Source organism: Eurosta solidaginis, chromosome 1 (genome assembly GCF_040869045.1).
Source record: "Eurosta solidaginis isolate ZX-2024a chromosome 1, ASM4086904v1, whole genome shotgun sequence".
Lineage (NCBI taxonomy): Eukaryota > Metazoa > Arthropoda > Insecta > Diptera > Tephritidae > Eurosta > Eurosta solidaginis.
In genome coordinates this window covers 18,626,132-18,645,202 of record NC_090319.1, presented here as the reverse complement: position 1 = coordinate 18,645,202, position 19,071 = coordinate 18,626,132, and the positions used below count along the sequence as shown (strand labels likewise).

General features: G+C 33.8%; 2 protein-coding genes and 1 pseudogene across 2 annotated transcripts in view; 2 read left to right on the top strand and 1 right to left on the bottom strand.

Moving 5' to 3' along the window:
• LOC137234697 (putative odorant receptor 85e) overlaps positions 1 to 8,535 on the top strand; it is a 67,467-nt gene extending 58,932 nt beyond the window's left edge. Inside the window, exons 3-5 of the mRNA XM_067758179.1 lie at positions 4,088 to 4,376; positions 4,502 to 4,762; positions 7,932 to 8,535. Of these exons, the coding sequence (XP_067614280.1) occupies positions 4,088 to 4,376; positions 4,502 to 4,762; positions 7,932 to 7,997 (616 nt within the window). The 3' untranslated portion in view covers positions 7,998 to 8,535. The remainder of the gene's footprint in view (positions 1 to 4,087; positions 4,377 to 4,501; positions 4,763 to 7,931) is intronic.
• The window catches only part of Cyp313b1 (Cytochrome P450 313b1), a 136,079-nt gene extending 118,204 nt beyond the window's left edge, over positions 1 to 17,875 (bottom strand). The window contains exon 1 of the mRNA XM_067781874.1: positions 17,372 to 17,875. The gene's annotated coding sequence lies outside the window, so the exon portion shown is untranslated. The remainder of the gene's footprint in view (positions 1 to 17,371) is intronic.
• Positions 2,689 to 3,324, top strand: LOC137238579 (uncharacterized; annotated as a pseudogene).
• Positions 17,876 to 19,071: the final 1,196 nt, after the last annotated feature.

The following is a 19,071-nucleotide window of genomic DNA, read 5'->3' as shown; positions in this document are numbered from 1 at the left end:
CTGACAAAAACCCTGCTTCCATAAATTTTTAAATTTTCAACATTCGGTTTTTTATTAAAAAATATTTCATAGGGACTTTTGCTCTCGACTGTGTTTGCTATAGTTCTGTTTTTTAAATATGCTACCGTGTTCATTATTTCGGGCCAATACTTTCTATTTATTCTGGCTTCTTTCATCAGACACCTACCTATATCCATAGCAGATCTATTATACCTTTCAGCTACACCATTTAGCTCATGCACATAGGGTGGACATGGCAGTAATTGTATACCTTTATACTTGATAAATTCGAATATTTCTTTGTTCATAAATTCTTTTCCATTATCGCATTGCAGTTTCTTTACCCGCTTATTAAATTGATTTTCAACTAAATTAACATAGTCAATTAAACAACCTGCAGTTTCAGCTTTGCTTCTTATGCAATATATTCTTGCACATTTGCTAAAATCATCGATAAACGTTAAAAAATATTTTTCACCACAATAACCAGTGGTGCTGTGTGGGCCATTTAAATCAGTATGTATCAGTTCTAATGTTTCTGTTGTTCTAGACCTATTATTACTAAAAGGTTCATTTGGTATTTTGCTTTCAATACAATTAGCGCATTTCATTTCTATATTTTCAAGTTCTTCTGGTAATCCGTCCAGCAACTTGTTCTTTACAATTTTACTAAGATACTGAAAATTTACGTGCCCTAACGCTCTATGCCATTTCTCTTTATTTGTTATTTTTGTTGAGTTTGTATATACCCTCTTCTCCCCTTCTGTAATGTAACTATTAATTTTATACAAGTTGTTTTGTTTATATGCAACAGCTAATAGCTTTCCATTTTCTTCATAAAACTTTGCGTTATTATTCTTTGCAACAAAAGTACAATTCGCTTGTGTTATTTTAGATAAACTTAGTAAATTTTGATTAATGTCTTTAACGTAGTAAACATTTTGTATATCAATTTCATTTTCGGTATTATAAGTTTTAAAAACTGTTTTTACATTTCCAATTTTCGTAGCTTTCAAAATTTTCCCGTCGGGTAGTTCAACACTAACATGTTCTTTTAAATTCTCGTATTTATCAAAAAACTTACAATCCATTACTATGTGGTCGGAGCAACCACTATCTACCAACCAGTTTATTTCGTTCTCTTTACGCGAATTTCCCTCATCCCTTTTTACCTCTGAATTGTACACTTGGGTGACCCACACATGTGCGGAGTTAGAATTGTTGGTACTCTGGTTTCGTGAATTCTCGCCTCTTGGTAGGGGTGACTGGTAGCCTCTTCCTCGTCCGCGACTGCTGTATCCACCGCCTCGGTTGTAGCTTGCTTGATGATTTCTTACACTTTTTTCTTTATCACTCTTCTCTCCTCGATTGCTCTTGTTCGCTTCTGTGTACCAGCAATCTTTCTTAATATGTCCCGGCTTTTTGCATGTAAAGCAAACACCTCTTGTTGTTGTTGAAAACGTACTTACATTGTTCCTCTTTTCAGTTTGGTTTGTATTCAAGTTCTTCTCTATGATTTTTGATTTTACGTACTCCACAGTTCTCTGCTCTTCTGGTATGACATCCAAAAAATCTCCTATATAGCTGTGACTTGGTGGTAATGCTTTCAACAAATATCTCATTTTTTCTTGTTCTTCCATCTTGCCGCCTGCTGCTTTGAATTCATTTACAGACTTTTCAAACTCTAAAAAGAATTCTTCAGCAGTATCGTAATTTTTTAATTTAATTTCATCAATATTGTTTCTACGTAAAATTTGTAAAGCCGTTGATTGGGTATTGTACATCTTGTCAAATTTGTTGAGCATTTCCAAAGATGAGACACAATCGCAAATGTACTCTAACTGTTTGTCTGATATTGTGCTAATTAATATGGTTTTAGCTTTTAAATCCTTTTTGTTCCACTGAAGTTCATCATCGTCTTCCGCTTTTATTCTCGTAGCCGGTTCTTTGCAACCTTTGTACTCCAACAGCATCATGAGTCGTATCTTCCAGCTCGAAAAATTTGCGCCATCAAAAATTGGTATGGTGATATCTTCGAATTTTGCATTGGCCATCGTGAGTTTTTATTGACACGTTGTATAGTCTATACGAGCTACTTTTAATCTGACGACATCAGTCCTTCCATATACATTTGAACATCCACGTTTTAATTTTAGAAAGTTAATTAATTATTTTTCACGTAGGAGCGTATATTTTTTTTATTTTTTAAACGCTGTATGTCTATAAATGACTTTGTTAATAAACTGAATCTCGCCCACGTGTCTATACAACTTCTTCTTCAATAATTTAAGCTTCCACGTTTTTATGATGTGATTAACATTATTTTTGATTGTCTTTATTTATATAGTCGCACTTTTATAATTAATTTTAAATTAGGAACCTTGCTCTGCTACCATGTTGGATTTATCATTTATTTAATAGTTTATTTTTAATAAGCAAGTTGAATTTATTGTAAGTCCGATTTACATGAACGAGTTTCTTAAAACTAGTACTTGTGCTCTTCTTCTTATGTCTTATAATTAAACTTGACTATGTAAGTATGCAAGTATGCGTGAATTAACATGTGTAAAATAATTGAGTTCAGGGTTGTCATATTTATTTATATTTCCAACATTAACAATATCTTTAATGCCGACGAGACTGCTTTGTTTTTCAAATGCTTTCCAAATAAAACACTGTCATTCAAAAATGAGAAATGGTTTGGTGGAAAACAAAGCGAGGAGAGAGGGAAGCAATATGACTGGAACGGAAAAGCTAAAATTGCTTGTAATCGGAAAGGCCAACTATCTGAGGTGCTTCAAGGGAATAAAATCTTTAGTTGTCGATTATGGGTTTTACAAAAAATTTGGTGATGAAAACAGGAAGGTGTTGTTTTTTTTTAATAACTGCACTGCGCACCCTAAAGATGTGAAAGACAAGTTGAAAAACATTCAATTCGAAATCTAAGCCTTGTATGCAATGTCTATGTTAAACCAGAAAGAATTGCCAACTGCTTTAGAAAGGCAGAATTTTCAAAAGAAGCTATGCATATTTCATTAGAGCATTGGGATAAAGAGTACCTTCTTTCAATATTGGATTTGGCTGCTTTACAGTCTTCATTTAAAAAAGTAGCGAATATCGAATCATCGTTTGAGCAGAAACCGAGGAGGCATTACGAACGTTCAGACAAGCTACTTCATCCACTAGCGTTATTAGAACTTTTGTGGAGATGAGGAGCGACGTGCCGATTAATGTTTTTAACTCTTTACATGATTTTGAAGCTTTTATTGAAAATGAAAAATGGAAACTGTAACTCAATCAAAACTTACTGGTTATTTTAAATAAAATTGCAAAAAAAAATTAAAGGTTCTATATAATGAAGTTTCTATATAATGAATTTATTTTCAGGTCCCGTGGGAATTCACTATAGGGAAGTTCCACTGTAATCATAACAACAAAAACAGCAAGCAGCCACACTTATGTACCTGTACACATTAAAACAAGTAGCCACGCTTATGTACAAGGGAACGAAGAATATTCCACGCACATAACCAGCAGATCGAAGTAAAAAGATATCTCACATACACACATGTAGTCACCAGCTAAGAGCAGAAGTTTTTACTCACACATATACATGCATATAGCTAAATAAAGAAGAATGCGATAATACCATGTTCGTGAAAAGTCTAGACTTTAGGAGAAATATGCGAATGAGGCAACAGAGGTTATAAAAGCAGCACAAGCTGAGGAATAACTAATCAGTTTGATTTAAACACGCTATTAGTTGTGAAGTATAATTGTGAAGTACTATTCCCAAAGTAGTCTTAATAAAGAACATTTTGTAATACTGAATAATGGAGTTATTTATTCGACAGTTCAGCGATTCTAACATTAGCACAAGGTGTATAATTATCAGAAATCCCCAAAATTCGTTAAAATTTTAATTTGTACATGTACATAAGTGTGGCTGCTTGTTGTTTTTGTTTTTGTGATTATATACTAACAGCATAGTGATGCTAATATTCGCCACAATATATAGATTAAAAAGAAAAAAGTTGTTTTTGCGAGAGGTAAGTTAAACCGGAATCTTTTGTATTTATCTTTCCAGCGCAGAGCAAGCAAAACTATTAAAACCTACAGAAGACGAAGTAAATCAGTATATGTACAGCGAGGAAGAGTTAACTGACCTATCGAGGCTTCAAGATTATTCAAAGGCTCTTCAACCAACTTTGAGTTTAACGAAAGTTTTACATTCAGGTGTGGTGCAGTGTATACAACTGCACATCTTTATAATGGGTGCGTGCAAAGAGTTTGAGCAAATTTATAATTATTACTGCCTACTCAAATCGCTACAAGTTATTTCGCAGACTTGTTTGATAGCTTTTGGTGGCGCTGTAGTAAGTTAATTGAGATTTTTCTATATAATTTGATATCTTTTTTCTTCGGTTTTTCTTGTTACACAATATCAAAAAATTCTGTTCGGTATTTGTATTTTACACCTTTCTTTTTCTTTCCTTTTCAGAATGACCTAACACTGGCACTCGCCTTCAATACAGTACAATATTTGTTTTTAACAATTTCCGATATGTTTATGTATACCTATTTTGCTGAAATTTTGGGTCGTCATAGCGTACGTTGTGGCGAAGCATATTGGCGTTCTCAATGGATTAATCATGATATGCTCATACGACAGGATATTCTAATTTTTTTAGAAAACAGCAAGCGTGCTATAAAATTTACCGCAGGCAATTTTTATGAAATGGATATTAAATCTTTGCAACGCGTAAGTAATTAAATTAAAAGTATGCATTATGCTTCCCCAATATTCGCTTATGCATTTTTTATTTTTATACCCAGCTGTACTTATACACAGGGTATTATAACTTTGATTGGATATCGGTTGGTTGTACAGGTATAAAGGAATCGAGATAGATGTAGACTTTCATATATCAAAATCATCAGTATCGAAAAAAAATTTGATTGAGCCATGTCCGTCCGTCCGTCCGTCTGTCCGTTAACACGATAACTTGAGTAAATATTGAGATATCTTCACCAAATTTGGTACACGAGCTTATCTGGACCCAGAATAGATTGGTATTGAAAATCGAAATCGGATGATAAGCACGCCTACTTTTTATATATATAACATAAACACAAAAAACCCGATTATTTAGTAAATAATACACCTAGAATGTTGAAATTTGAGGTGTGCACCGATATTGAGACTTGATAAAAATTTTAAAAAATTTTTAAACCTATCGTAACGAAATACGGCAGAGAGGTTGCCTTTACTATAAGGAATGCTTTGAAGAAAAATTAACGAAATTGGTAAAGGACCACGCCCAGTTTTATATAAAAGATTTTTAAAAGGAACGTGGACGAATAAAATAAGCTATATCTTTGCAAAAAAGAGCTTTATATCAATGGTATTTCATTTCCCAAGTGAATTTGTAACAATAATAGGAAAGACTTCAAATTAAAAAAAAAAAAAAAAAACATGCGCGGCACCGCCCTTTTTATGACGAAGCAATTTTCTATGTTTCGGGAGCCATAACTCGAAGAAAAATCAACGGATCGTAATAAAAAAATTTTCCTATATCAGGAAATATTTCTAGAAAAAATGGATGAGTTCGGTTAAAGACCACGCCCTCTTTTAGATAAATGACTTTAAAAAGGGTCGTAGGCAAAAATAATAAGTTAAATCTTAGCGAAAATAATTTTGTACCAATCGTATTTTGTGCCATTATAACAAGAAATGGGAAAAAATTCAAATCTTGAAAAATTTGAATCGGTTAAATCGCATTCTTTTATATAAAAGATTTTGTAAAAGTGCGTAGATGCAGGTATTAAGCTGTTTCTAGTAAAAGTTGAAATATTTTGCTAATAACCCTGCCCTTTTTTTTGTAATAACGCTTTTTAGTACAATGGCACTTGTGTTTTTATGTTTATTGTTTTGTTATATCTTTATTTTAAAATAAGCAGTAGGGAAATCCCCATATGTGAAGGAAAACTGCGTTATTACCCACTCAAGGTAATTGACGTTAGCTTCTGTACCCTTTTTGCGTCTTTTAAACGAAAATGAGTTCAGAATAGAACCATATGTATATGTATTATTGCGCAGCCTTGTAACACTATTAAGCACACAAAACAAAAAACAACAGCATTTCAAGTGTACAGCTGGGTATGTAATGTTCGATTTCACCCGAACTTAGACTTCCTTACTTGTTTACAATAACTTTTCTAGCTGATTAGTTGAGGTATTAGTAAATTTACTATACAGCTCAGTAGGTATTGAATTAGAAAGCCTGGAGGTACTCATAGGATTTTCGAGTTAGCTCCCTATTGATTCAAGTATGCGATATGTAGTCTAGAGTTGGCATATCCCATGACTTTTGTAGAACAACGTGATCTGTGTTTGTGTACTTTGAGTCACAGCGGTTTTTATTCGTGACTGTGACTGAACAATGATAGAAAGGAAATCTGGTCAAAATCCTTGTTCACACAACAAGGTTTAATAACCAAAGTACATAGATAGTTTTTTTCAGGAGAGCATTTCAAATGTTCAAATCGTTACTTAAAATCAGGGAATTGACATGAACTTGCTATTTTGCCCTAAATGTCTGATTGTGCCCGCGAGCCTAAATAGCCAAAGTCATTTTACATAGTTTTTCAAGAGAGCATTTTAATGTTTCAATGAAAAAGATAAACTTCACATTTTTAAGCTAGATGTATGTAAATAAGTTGTATCTTAGTTGACTACTTAATATTCAAAGTAGTATTAATTTATTTAGAAGATACCTAACAAAATAGACAGTTTGGCGCTTTTGCCAACTTTCAAATTTTAATATAACTTAAGCTGTTTTTGGTGCGCCTCATTTTTTTCTTTGTATAACCAAACGAGCCGGACCCGTGCACATCTTGCGCGACAAATATAAAAGTTTGATATCAAATATCAACAGAAATCATCTATTCTATCAATCAAACATCTATAAACTTACATGCGCTTGCGCTGCCATCTGGCGAATGTTAGCAACTGCCGGTAATGCAGTGTTAGTTCTAATCAAATATTCACAATAGTGCCATAGTACAAATTAATTTCTTTATGTGCTCATAATCGTTAATTTTTAACAAATTATTTTAATAAAATATACCTAAACAAAAGCACTACGACCAACAATGCCCAAAGCCCGCTAATAGCACGAATCCCCATCTTTACAACCAAAATTTTATTTATCGATTTGGTTTCCAAATAAGAGCGAAAAAGGGACCTGTACATAAAAACCACAATTAGAAATAATATATATGATAAAAGGGACCTTAATCCGCATCACAATACAATGATTTTGGTAACGATTTGAACATTTAACACTCTTCCCTTGAAAACCTATTAATTATGACAAGTTGTCAAGGAATGAAACTAAAACAGGTTAGAAAACCGAAACTGGAACGTTATTTTAATCAGTTTCACACTTTAGATATTGTCTCCGAAACAGGTACACGATTATTTACCCCCTCTCATGTAGTCTAATGCTTGGTTTTTACTTTGTCAAATTTGACCACAAACTTTGCCATATCAATGGAAACGGCAACAATCTCAAATGCATTTGCCGTATGTTTTGACTATAAAGTATGGCAAATTTGATATTCAAATTTCATTTGCTAATAATGCAACAGCGTGTGAAACAACGGGAAACAATAAACAGGTTGTGAAATAGCTGAACACACAATGTTAGCGTAGGTTTTGACCACGCACTGATTTATCGACTGTTATTGAGTAATGTGACATAAAGTAACGTTTTTGACCCTAACTGACCACGGGGTCAGTTTGAGGCAGTTTTTTATGTTAGTAATTTTGACCAAATGAAAGCCAATCATAAGAATATATGCACGCTTTCATTATATTATGCTAATTGTGTATTTTTTTGAATTTTATTATATGTTCTTAATTACAGATAATAGCTCAAGCATTCTCATTTTTCACATTATTACAAAAACTCGCAGCTAAAAATAAAAATTAAGTTGTAAAACGCATAGCTATGGACACCACATAATGCATCGTATGGTATTCTCTGTGTCACAACTATATAACTTGGCTCCGTTTGGCTTCTTGCAAGAACTTAAATGCTTACGATGGAACAACAGTAGAGACTAATTTCCAAAATTGCCGACTAAAACCAACGAAATTTGTTCTATTTGATTAAAAACTAGCATCGTTGAAATTGCACTATCCTTTCAATATCCATCTCACTCTCAATTTACCGCTCGCACTCTCACTCTTACTCACACTTTTACTTTTACCCTCACCCCCACCTCCAATCCCAATCCTACGCTCTCGTATATGTATATGTACAATCACTACACCAAATATTTTCTAGAAGCTTGAAGTAACTACGGGATACAGCGAACTTAAACGTTTCTTAGTAGGGAAGGGGCGTGGCACCTCCCATTTTTATATAAAACACACATACACACACATTTTTGTAAGAATGGGACAACATTACATTACGTGTAACCAAAACGAAATCAAATAGAGCACATATTCTTGTAGAAACTTGCTTTTTGAAAATATGTAGCTCTGTGACCTTGGTATGTAACTCAATTCAAAATAAATTTTTTTGGATTTACAAAAAAAAAATTGCGTAATTTGACAGCTTTTGGAAAGCATTGCTATTGGATCGATTTACAGAATAAGGCCCCTGCTTTTGTTCCTTTGAAAAAATAACGAAAGAATTTATGATTGCATTTATCTTTAAAATTAAAGTTAACAACATTGTTGACGAATCCTAAGTTTCGGGAATATCTCGTAGCCTTTCGGGCTATGTTTTTGGGACTGTTACATGATTTTTTTGGGTATACTTTGTTATTATTTTCGGGATTATTTCAATAACTCCAGGATTGATTCGGTATAATTTGTAGATTGTTATTATTGGAATCATTTCAATACTCTTTAGGTATCATTTGTAGAATATTAGAGGACGAGATGGAAACTATTTTCGGCACAACTTCAGAATTTTTCATAACAAAATCATAAAATCACATCTGCTTTTGTAGAAAAAGTTATTAAATAAAACCTGCTTATGGTAATTTCAACAACAAAAAATTTGATAAAACTTGAATCAAATGTCTTATATTTAAATATGTTTGAATGTGTGTTGTGCTTTGCGCATACCAGTGCTATCGTACAAAAGTTTCCACCTCACTGAGGCTGTCATTTAAAAAATGATTAAAACACTTGAGCAGACAATTTAAAAGCTCGTACATATGGGGCATTCCATGGCAAATTATGCGACATACCAATATAAAAATGTCATAGTTTTAAAACGAGAAATCTTGAGGCAAGAAAATAAATCAGTACCTCAGATTTATATTCTCCTGTTCCTATCTCGAATAGATCCTGAAAAATTATTGAAATCATTACAATAATACTCCAAAATAATGCAGACATGATTTTAAAATAGTTGTGGAACTATCCAGAAAATAATATCACACTCATCTAAGAATATATTCGAACGGATCTCGAAAGATTGTTGAGATGATCCCAATAAGATTACGAAACAATCCGAAAAATAATATCGAAATAGTACTGGAATGATCGAAATGATTCCAAAGATACTACTCAAATAATCCCGAAAAAACCCTGAAAAATTTCATAAAACCATGCCTAAATGGTTCAAAACTGATTCCGAAACTATCAAAAGCTTATAGAAAAAGTCAACGAACAATCTTAAAACGATTAAAAACAATTTTACTTTTCACAAATAGTCTCTCCACTTATTTCAAATTTTTCTTCAGCTTAAGAGGTGTTATAAACAACCACTTTACAACGCTAGAGAATTCGGTTGAAGAACGTCCTATCTGAGAGTATTTTTTTTTTAAAACACCTCTGCTTATGTCAAAATGTAATGAATTTGAGCTCAGTTAGGGTGGTACAAAGAGATTTCTTAATTTCTGCGCTATCGATAATACTGAATAAATCGTTAGGATGAGTTGACATGGAATGCACCACATATTCATAAAATGTAGACTATACATAAGTGTTTTCTAAAGGCCTATGGTACGTTGAATTTGAACCGATTGTTGTAAATTTATAGTAATACGGTTTTTTGCTCCTAGTTATTTGTTTGTTTGGCCACTAAGAAAAACAATTCTAAACATGCTGATATCGGGCCGCCCCGGGAAGTATACATTAAAGGGTCTTACCAAATTAAAGGGCGCTGCTGTTGCGGACGTTTTTTTCCCTTATATTTAATATTAAACCATTGAGCCCGCCTTGTTGGGGAGGAGGTCGTACCACAAAGATGAAAACTCAAGATCTTATGATAATAAGGAGTTAAAATGGAGAGCTGAGTCGCAAGCCAAAGAAGACACAACCGCTATAAGTGAAGGTTTGGACTCGGGTGGTGAAGGTAATGGAGACCCAATGAGCTTCGGTGTAAACGGGGAGGAAATATTTAGGACTGCGGCTGTTCCCGAGAGGGTGAGTGATGGGGCGAAGAAGTCACTGAATGATTGGATGTCTACTGAAAGGCGGAATTTTAATGCTCAACATGATGTGGGAAGAACCAAGTAAGCCGCTTCCAACCTTTGATTCTGCAACAACATATTGTAATTTCAGTGCTCTAGATGTAAATATCAAAGGCTGTATATTGGGCATCAAGAATTTGCATGAGTCTGGTTTTTACTATTGTATGTACTTGCAAAAATAAAGATATGTATTTTCTAATTTATATGTATATTTTTCACGCGAAATATATGTATGTATATTAACCTGGGTCGATATGTATGGACGAAAGTTAACCGATATCGCGCCATCGATTTTTCGATAGGATTTGCGTTCAGGAAAAAAAGTTTCACTAAGCATACCCAAAAAAATAATTTTCGAGACTGCGAAAAAAAAATGGCGAAAGGGTAATTTTTTCGACCAAAGCACTCCCCAAAATCCAAAAAACTGTTATAAAAACGTTGGCTATAATCATATTTATGATTTATGGCGCTTTAAGTGTTTTTGACCAATTAAGAGCTTCTGACTAATCAAATAAAACTTAGCGAGTTTTAATTAACACTTTTGAAAAACAACACAGATTATACGTAAGTCAATAGGAAGTATATTTTGTTTACTGTTATGAATTTTTTTTGTTTGTTAATGAAGAAAGTGTTTACACACTAACATATGGCTTTATAACAACAGCTTAATTAGTTAAACATAAGAGTTGTTTGCGGTGTACAATCACTAAATGCCGTCAGATCTGAAAACGGAACTGCGTAAAATCGTTAAATACCGTCAGATCTGACTAGCAGTCCAATTATAAACATTTCTTAAGAGTTGAAATATAAGTTGCCCTTGGATTTGTCAGATAATACTATAGTTTTTTCGTTATCTGGAAAACATAAACAAAGTTAAGAAAACATTAGACGGCATTTCGGGACTATTTTTGTATCATTTTCGGACCCTTCCAGGATCTTTTAACCTACACAATTCTCTTTGGTTTTAGCTAATTTTAGTTTCAATCCTTTGTTCTATGAATAGTAATCCCTTCACCCCTGTCACATCAATTAATTTAAATTAAAAACAAAATGTATTTTTTTTATTCGAAAATATTGTATTGTACTATTCACGTAAGCGTCCTATGGAGGTTATCAGCTCATTTAGTTATTTTTTTTTTACATTGGCAAAAATAATTTTTAAACAGATAACTTGATAAGCAGGCTAAAGTGAATAGTCATATATTTTATTTTCTCCTTGCGGACGGGGCCACGGGTAACGGTTTGTACATATAAAAACAACTCATTACTAGGAAATTTTCTTTTGAAAAACTAAAGCAAGTGTTTCGTTAAAGCTGAGCTCATTTCATTTCGCGGAAATATGCATAAGTTCCTTAAAAAATCTGTTTGTTCAACTAATTAAAAAAAAAACAAGATGTTTTTATGTACTATTCCTGAAATCGGTAACAAAAAGTTTTTGTTTATTTTTTATTCACAAGACCCAATTAGGTATAAATCGCGTCAACAAAATTTATCACGTAGTACTTTATACTTAAAAGCAGTTTGGAAACAGATAAAACTAATTAAGTGGACCCTTTGTTCTTTTCAGTATTTATTCATTAAAAATACGGCTATTGTACACATATCTAATTAATAACACAATTCATATATAACAAACGGCTGAGTACGCGTATTCGCTGGCGTCCACGAATGTATCTAGTTGATTAAACGAAGATTTCGTTAGTAGGGGCGAGCAGCATCGAGGAATCGTCGTGTTTGATATTGCTGGCAACAACGTCTTCCAAATAAACCATTGGCTATTGATCTCAGGTAGCAGGGAGTCATCTAGTCATTCCACCCAACGAAGGACCGCCATACTTCTTACAGCAATATCTTTAGCACAATTGTGTAGTTCGCTAGGAAGCCGAAGGGATCGAAAATTGACATCAAAGTTTGGAGAACTTCCCTCTTTGTCGGTACTATCTCGTTTTGCAAGATGTCGCACCGCATTTTAGAAAATCTGCAAATGAATTTGAAAACATCGTTGTTTGGATCCCAAAAAAGCTCTAATACTTTTTCTTTGTGATCCATTCCCTTTGGATTTTGAGCGTCAGCAGCTTCCTTCCCGAGTTCTCAAAGCACAAGGGGTGAGTTCGAAGTCAAATTACGAATATGAAATCCGGCGTTAGCGTGAATACTTTTGACTTGTGCAGCGAGTTGCACAGCTTTTCTTTCGTATCTACGCTGTCAATGAAATCATCCACATAGCGGAACTTCTGTATAGACTCGACCGCCTGTGGAGCCGTCTCCTCATATTTCCTGGCATTTACGTCGCGAACGTAGTGTGCGATGCATGGCGCGCAACTAATGCCCAATGTTAATGCTTTCATTACGTATACGTCCCGATTGCTCAACTTCTCTTGATTGTCGCTCCATAGAAAGCATTGGGCATGCATGTCGGCATCTCTGACTTTTATCTAATGGAACATTTCAGCTATTTTCCCCCAAATTGCCACTCCTCCGGTTCTGAAGGCAATTATCATCAGTAAGGGAGTTCAACAGATCTCGGCAACTGGCAATTAAATCATTGATTGCAATTCCCTTGGACTTTTCAGCCGCGTCCCAAACAAGGTTTGTTTGGATTGAGACCAATAAAAATAGGCAAGTACCACACACGATCCATTGGGCTGTATATTACTTCTGGCGATAGCTTTTTTGGGTACCCTTTGGCCAGCAAATTGTTTATTCTTTCTTGCATACTTTGTCGCAGGCTCGCATCTTTGGCTAATTTCTTGAAAAACATTTAATTGCGTTGTTGTAGCTATTAGGTAGCTTTCAAACGTCTTGCTTCCATAATAAACCTACTTCATAATGCGCGCCATCTTGTCGACAAGTGGAATTCAATATTTGAAGCGCTCTCCGATCTTCGGGCGACATCAATGTTTTTTTTCTGTGAGTTTTCGAGGTTGAAATACTCTTTCACCTCTTCATGCAGGCTTTCATAATCTTTTTTACAATCGCGCAGATGTATATATATAATGGTGCGTGCCGGGGTAGGAAGCGATGGTTCCTTGTATGGCCCACCCAAAGCGACACTTGGTGGCAATCGCTCCGAGCCAATTCCCTTCTTTGATTTTCGTTGGCACGGCCAGCTTCCAACAGTTAGTTCCAATAAGGATAGTTGGTTTTAGGTTTCTGGAGGATTTGATTGGAAGCCCGCTTAAATACGGGTACATTTGCACGATTTTTTCGATATTTAGTGACTGGGTAGGCAAATGAAGTTGTTGGAAAGTATGCACTTCATCTATACTGTATTTAGCACCGTCATATGCATTCAGTATTTCTATCGACGTTCTCATCGAGTCGTTTTCGACCCGCGTATTTTCACCCCTTCAGCGAAGGCATAGCGTTTTAATGATTCCAGTATATACTCTGGTCGACCGAAGTACGTTTGAATAATCTCCGGCACCATTGACGGTACCGCCCTTTTTATGACTAAGCAATTTTCTATGTTTCGGGAGCCATAACTCGAAGAAAAATCAACGGATCGTAATAAAAAAATTTTCCTATAGCAGGAAATATTTCTAGAAAAAATGGATGAGATCGATTAAAGACCACGCCCTCTTTTAGATAAATGACTTTAAAAAGGGTCGTAGGCAAAAATAATAAGTTAAATCTTAGCGAAAATAATTTTGTACCAATCGTATTTTGTGCCATTATAACAAGAAATGGGAAAAAATTCAAATCTTGAAAAATTTGAATCGGTTAAATCGCATTCTTTTATATAAAAGATTTTGTAAAAGTGCGTAGATGCAGGTATTAAGCTGTTTCTAGTAAAAGTTTGAATATTTTGTTAATAACCCTGCCCTTTTTTTTGTAATAACGCTTTTTAGTACAATGGCACTTGTGTTTTTATGTTTATTGTTTTGTTATATCTTTATTTTAAAATAAGCAGTAGGGAAATCCCCATATGTGAAGGAAAACTGCGGTATTACCCGCTCAAGGTAATTGACGTTACCTTCTGTACCCTTTTTGCGTCTTTTAAACGAAAATGAGTTCAGAATAGAACCATATGTATATGTATTATTGCGCAGCCTTGTAACACTATTAAGCACACAAAACAAAAAACAACATCATTTCAAGTGTACAGCTGGGTATGTAGTGTTCGATTTCACCCGAACTTAGACTTCCTTACTTGTTTACAATAACTTTTCTAGCTGATTAGTTGAGGTATTAGTAAATTTACTATACAGCTCAGTAGGTATTGAATTAGAAAGCCTGGAGGTACTCATAGGATTTTCGAGTTAGCTCCCTATTGATTCAAGTATGCGATATGTAGTCTAGAGTAGGCATATCCCATGACTTTTGTGGAACTACGTGATCTGTGTTTGTGTAATTTCAGTCACAGCGGGTTTTATTCGTGACTGTGACTGAACAATGATAGAAAGGAAATCTGGTCAAAATCCTTGTTCACACTATCCAGTGCTAGTTGTCACATTAACAATAACATAATATTACTGTTAGGGCGCCATTTTCGTGCCCACAAGGTTTAATAACTAAAGTACATAGATAGTTTTTTTCAGGAGAGCATTTCAAATGTTCAAATCGTTACTTAAAACCAGGGAATTGACATAAACTTGCTATTTTGCCCTAAATGTCTGATTGTGCCCGCGAGCCTAAATAGCCAAAGTCATTTTACATAGTTTTTCAAGAGAGCATTTTAATGTTTCAATGAAAAAGATAAACTTCACATTATTAAGCTAGATGTATGTAAATAAGTTGTATCTTAGTTGACTACTTAATATTCAAAGTAGTATTAATTTATTTAGAAGATACATAACAAAATAGACAATTTGGCGCTTTTGCCAATTTTCAAATATTAATATAACTTAAGCTGTTTTTGGTGCGCCTCATTTTTTTCTTTGTATAACCAAACGAGCCGGACCCGTGCACATCTTGCGCGAAAAATATAAAAGTTTAATATCAAATATCAACAGAAATCATCTATTCTGTCAATCAAACATGTATAAACTTACATGCGCTTGCGCTGCCATCTGGCGAATGTTAGCAACTGCCGGTAATACAGTGTTAGTTCTAATCAAATATTCACAATAGTGCCATAGTACAAATTAATTTCTTTGTGTGCTCATAATCGTTAATTTTTAACAAATTATTTTAATAAAATATACCTAAACAAAAGCGCTACGACCAACAATGCCCAAAGCTCGCTAACAGCACGAATTCGCATCTTTACAACCAAAATTTTATTTGTCGATTTGGTTTCCAAATAAGAGCGAAAAAGGGACCTGTACATAAAAGCCGCAATTAGAAATAATATATATGATAAAAGAGACCTTAATTCGCATCACAATACAATGATTTTGGTAACGATCTGAACATTTAACACTCTTCCTTTGAAAACCTATTAATTATGACAAGTTGTCAAGGAATGAAACTAAAACAGGTTAGAAAACCGAAACTGGAACGTTATTTTAATCAGTTTCACACTTTAGATATTGTCGCCGAAACAGGTACACGAATATTTACCGCCTCTCATGTAGTCTAATGCTTGGTTTTCACTTTGTCAAATTTGACCACAAACTTTGCCATATCAATGGAAACGGCATACAATCTCAAATGCATTTGCCGTATGTTTTGAATATAAAGTATGGCAAATTTGATATTCAAATTTCATTTGCTAATAATGCAACAGCGTGTGAAACAACGGGAAACAAAAAACAGGTTGTGAAATAGCTGAACACACATTAGCGTAGGTTTTGACCACGCACTGCTTTATCGACTGTTATTGAGTAATGTGACATACAGTAACGCTTTTGACCCTAACTGACCACGGGGTCAGTTTGAGGCAGTTTTTTATGTCAGTAATTTTGACCAAATGAAAGCCAATCATAAGAATATATGCACGCTTTCATTATATTATGCTAATTGTGTATTTTTTTTCAATTTTATTATATGTTCTTAATTACAGATAATAGCTCAAGCATTCTCATTTTTCACATTATTACAAAAACTCGGCTAAAAATAAAAAGTAAGTTATAAAACGTATAGCTATGGACACCACACAATGCATCGTATGGTATTCTCTGTGTCACAACTATATAACTTGGCTCCGTTTGGCTTCTTGCAAGAACTTAAATGCTTACGATGGAACAACAGTAGAGACTAATTTCCAAAATTGCCGACTAAAACCAACGAAATTTGTTCTATTTGATTAAAAACTAGCATCGTTAAAATTGCACTATCCTTTCAATATCCATCTCACTCTCAATTTACCGCTCGCACTCTCACTCTTACACACACTTTTACTTTTACCCTCACCCCCACCTCCAATCCCAATCCTACGCTCTCAAATATATGTACAATCACTACACCAAATATTTTCTAGAAGCTTCAAGTAACTACGGGATACAGCGAACTTAAACGTTTCTTAGTGGGGAAGGGGCGTGACACCTCCCATTTTTATATAAAACACACATACACACACATTCATGTACATTAAGTGTAACCAAAACGAAATTAAATAGAACACATATTCTTGTAGAAATTTGCTTTTTGAAAATATGTAGCTCTGTGACCTTGGTATGTAACTCAATTCAAAATAAATTTTTTCAAGTTAAATTTTGGTTAGGCTTTTTTGACCAATGTATTTTAGATGCAAAATAAAAACTTTATTTCATCTTTCTACCCGACGTTTGGCTAGTCTCTCTAGCTTCTTCAGGGGGATATCTGTTTATTTAGGAAAAACAACAAAAAACATTAAAGCAAATTGTTAAAAACCGAAATGAAAACTAATATTACATCACATTTTTATATACACATGAATACATGATAAATATCACAAATCACAAATAAACACGTAACACCCTAATAAAACATTTATCACACTTACATATTTATATTGTTTTAAATATTAAATTATTCTAAAAAATATTTGTACCATTCTTTAGTGGTATCCTTGTCATACTAAACTAATAAATTTGACTATAGACATAAAGTGTAGGCAGCGGCGACGTCATCGGTATCTTCCTTTTTATTTATTGTTTTGTCTCTATTTTGTAAAATTCTTAAGCTTTCCAATGTTAGTCTGGTTTTTCCTTGTTTGTTTTTATCAAGTATCCGTATACGTAACGTAACGTCAGAAGAATACGTAACGTCAGAAGAATACAATATCAAGAATGTATTCAGATTAAAAGAAAGACTTCAAGATATACATGTAGATGAAGATGAAGTGTTAGTGTCCTTTGATGTAGTATCCCTGTTCACAAACATTCCCACCAATCTAGCCATAAACATAATCATGAGCAAATGGGACCAAATTAAGCCCACAACTAATATACCAAAGAACAAGTTTCATGACATACTAAAATTTTGTCTATTAGAAAATAACTATTTTATATACAATAATACAAACTACACACAAACTTTTGGTATGCCAATGGGCAACCCACTTTCCCCGACAATAGCTGACATAATTATGGATGATTTACTTGACAACACACTTAAGGCACTTAAGCAAAATCTTAACATCAGTATTAAATTTCTAGTCAAATATGTGGACGATATCTTCGCGATAGTAAAACAAAATGATTTGGAACAAATTTTAAATGCCCTTAACAGCTACCATAAAAACATTCAATTCACGTACGAAATGGAAAAAGATCGTACCATTCCCTTTCTGGACATAAGAATACATAACAACAAAGGAACCCTAATTTTTGATTGGTATACAAAACCATTATCATCCGGCCGTCTCATTAATTTTCATTCTTCACAGCCCCTAAAATATAAAATTAATACGGCAAAAAATATTATTAACAAGGTGCTAACAATAAGCGACAAACAATTTTGGAACAAAAATATTAGTAAAATGAACGAAATTTTAAGAAATAACAATTATCCGAGCACCCTAATAAAAAGCCTGACTGAACAAAAAGTAATTGAAATAAACAGCCAACAAAGTAAATCAACACGAGAAGAGGCAGAAACAAAACAATATTTCAGTGTAACATACATACCGAAACTCACAGAAAACTTTAGCAAAACACTAACCAACAACAAACTGAAAATATCATTAGGCTACAAATCAAACCAAACATTATCGACGATATTCACAAGAACAAAAAGCCCTATTGAAAAACTACAGCAAAGCAATGTAATCTACCAAATAACATGCAAAGGCAATGAAAACGAAGACTGCAACAAAATATACATCGGTCAGACGAAACGGGCGTTACAAGTTCGACTAACCGAACATACAGCTGATATAAAGAAAAAGAAGCAAAGCACAGCATTATCACAGCACACAACAGAAAACGACCATACAGCTGATTTAGCGAATATACGGATACTTGATAAAAACAAACAAGGAAAAACCAGACTAACATTGGAAAGCTTAAGAATTTTACAAAATAGAGACAAAACAATAAATAAAAAGGAAGATACCGATGACGTCGCCGCTGCCTACACTTTATGTCTATAGTCAAATTTATTAGTTTAGTATGACAAGGATACCACTAAAGAATGGTACAAATATTTTTTAGAATAATTTAATAATTTAATATTTAAAACAATATAAATATGTAAGTGTGA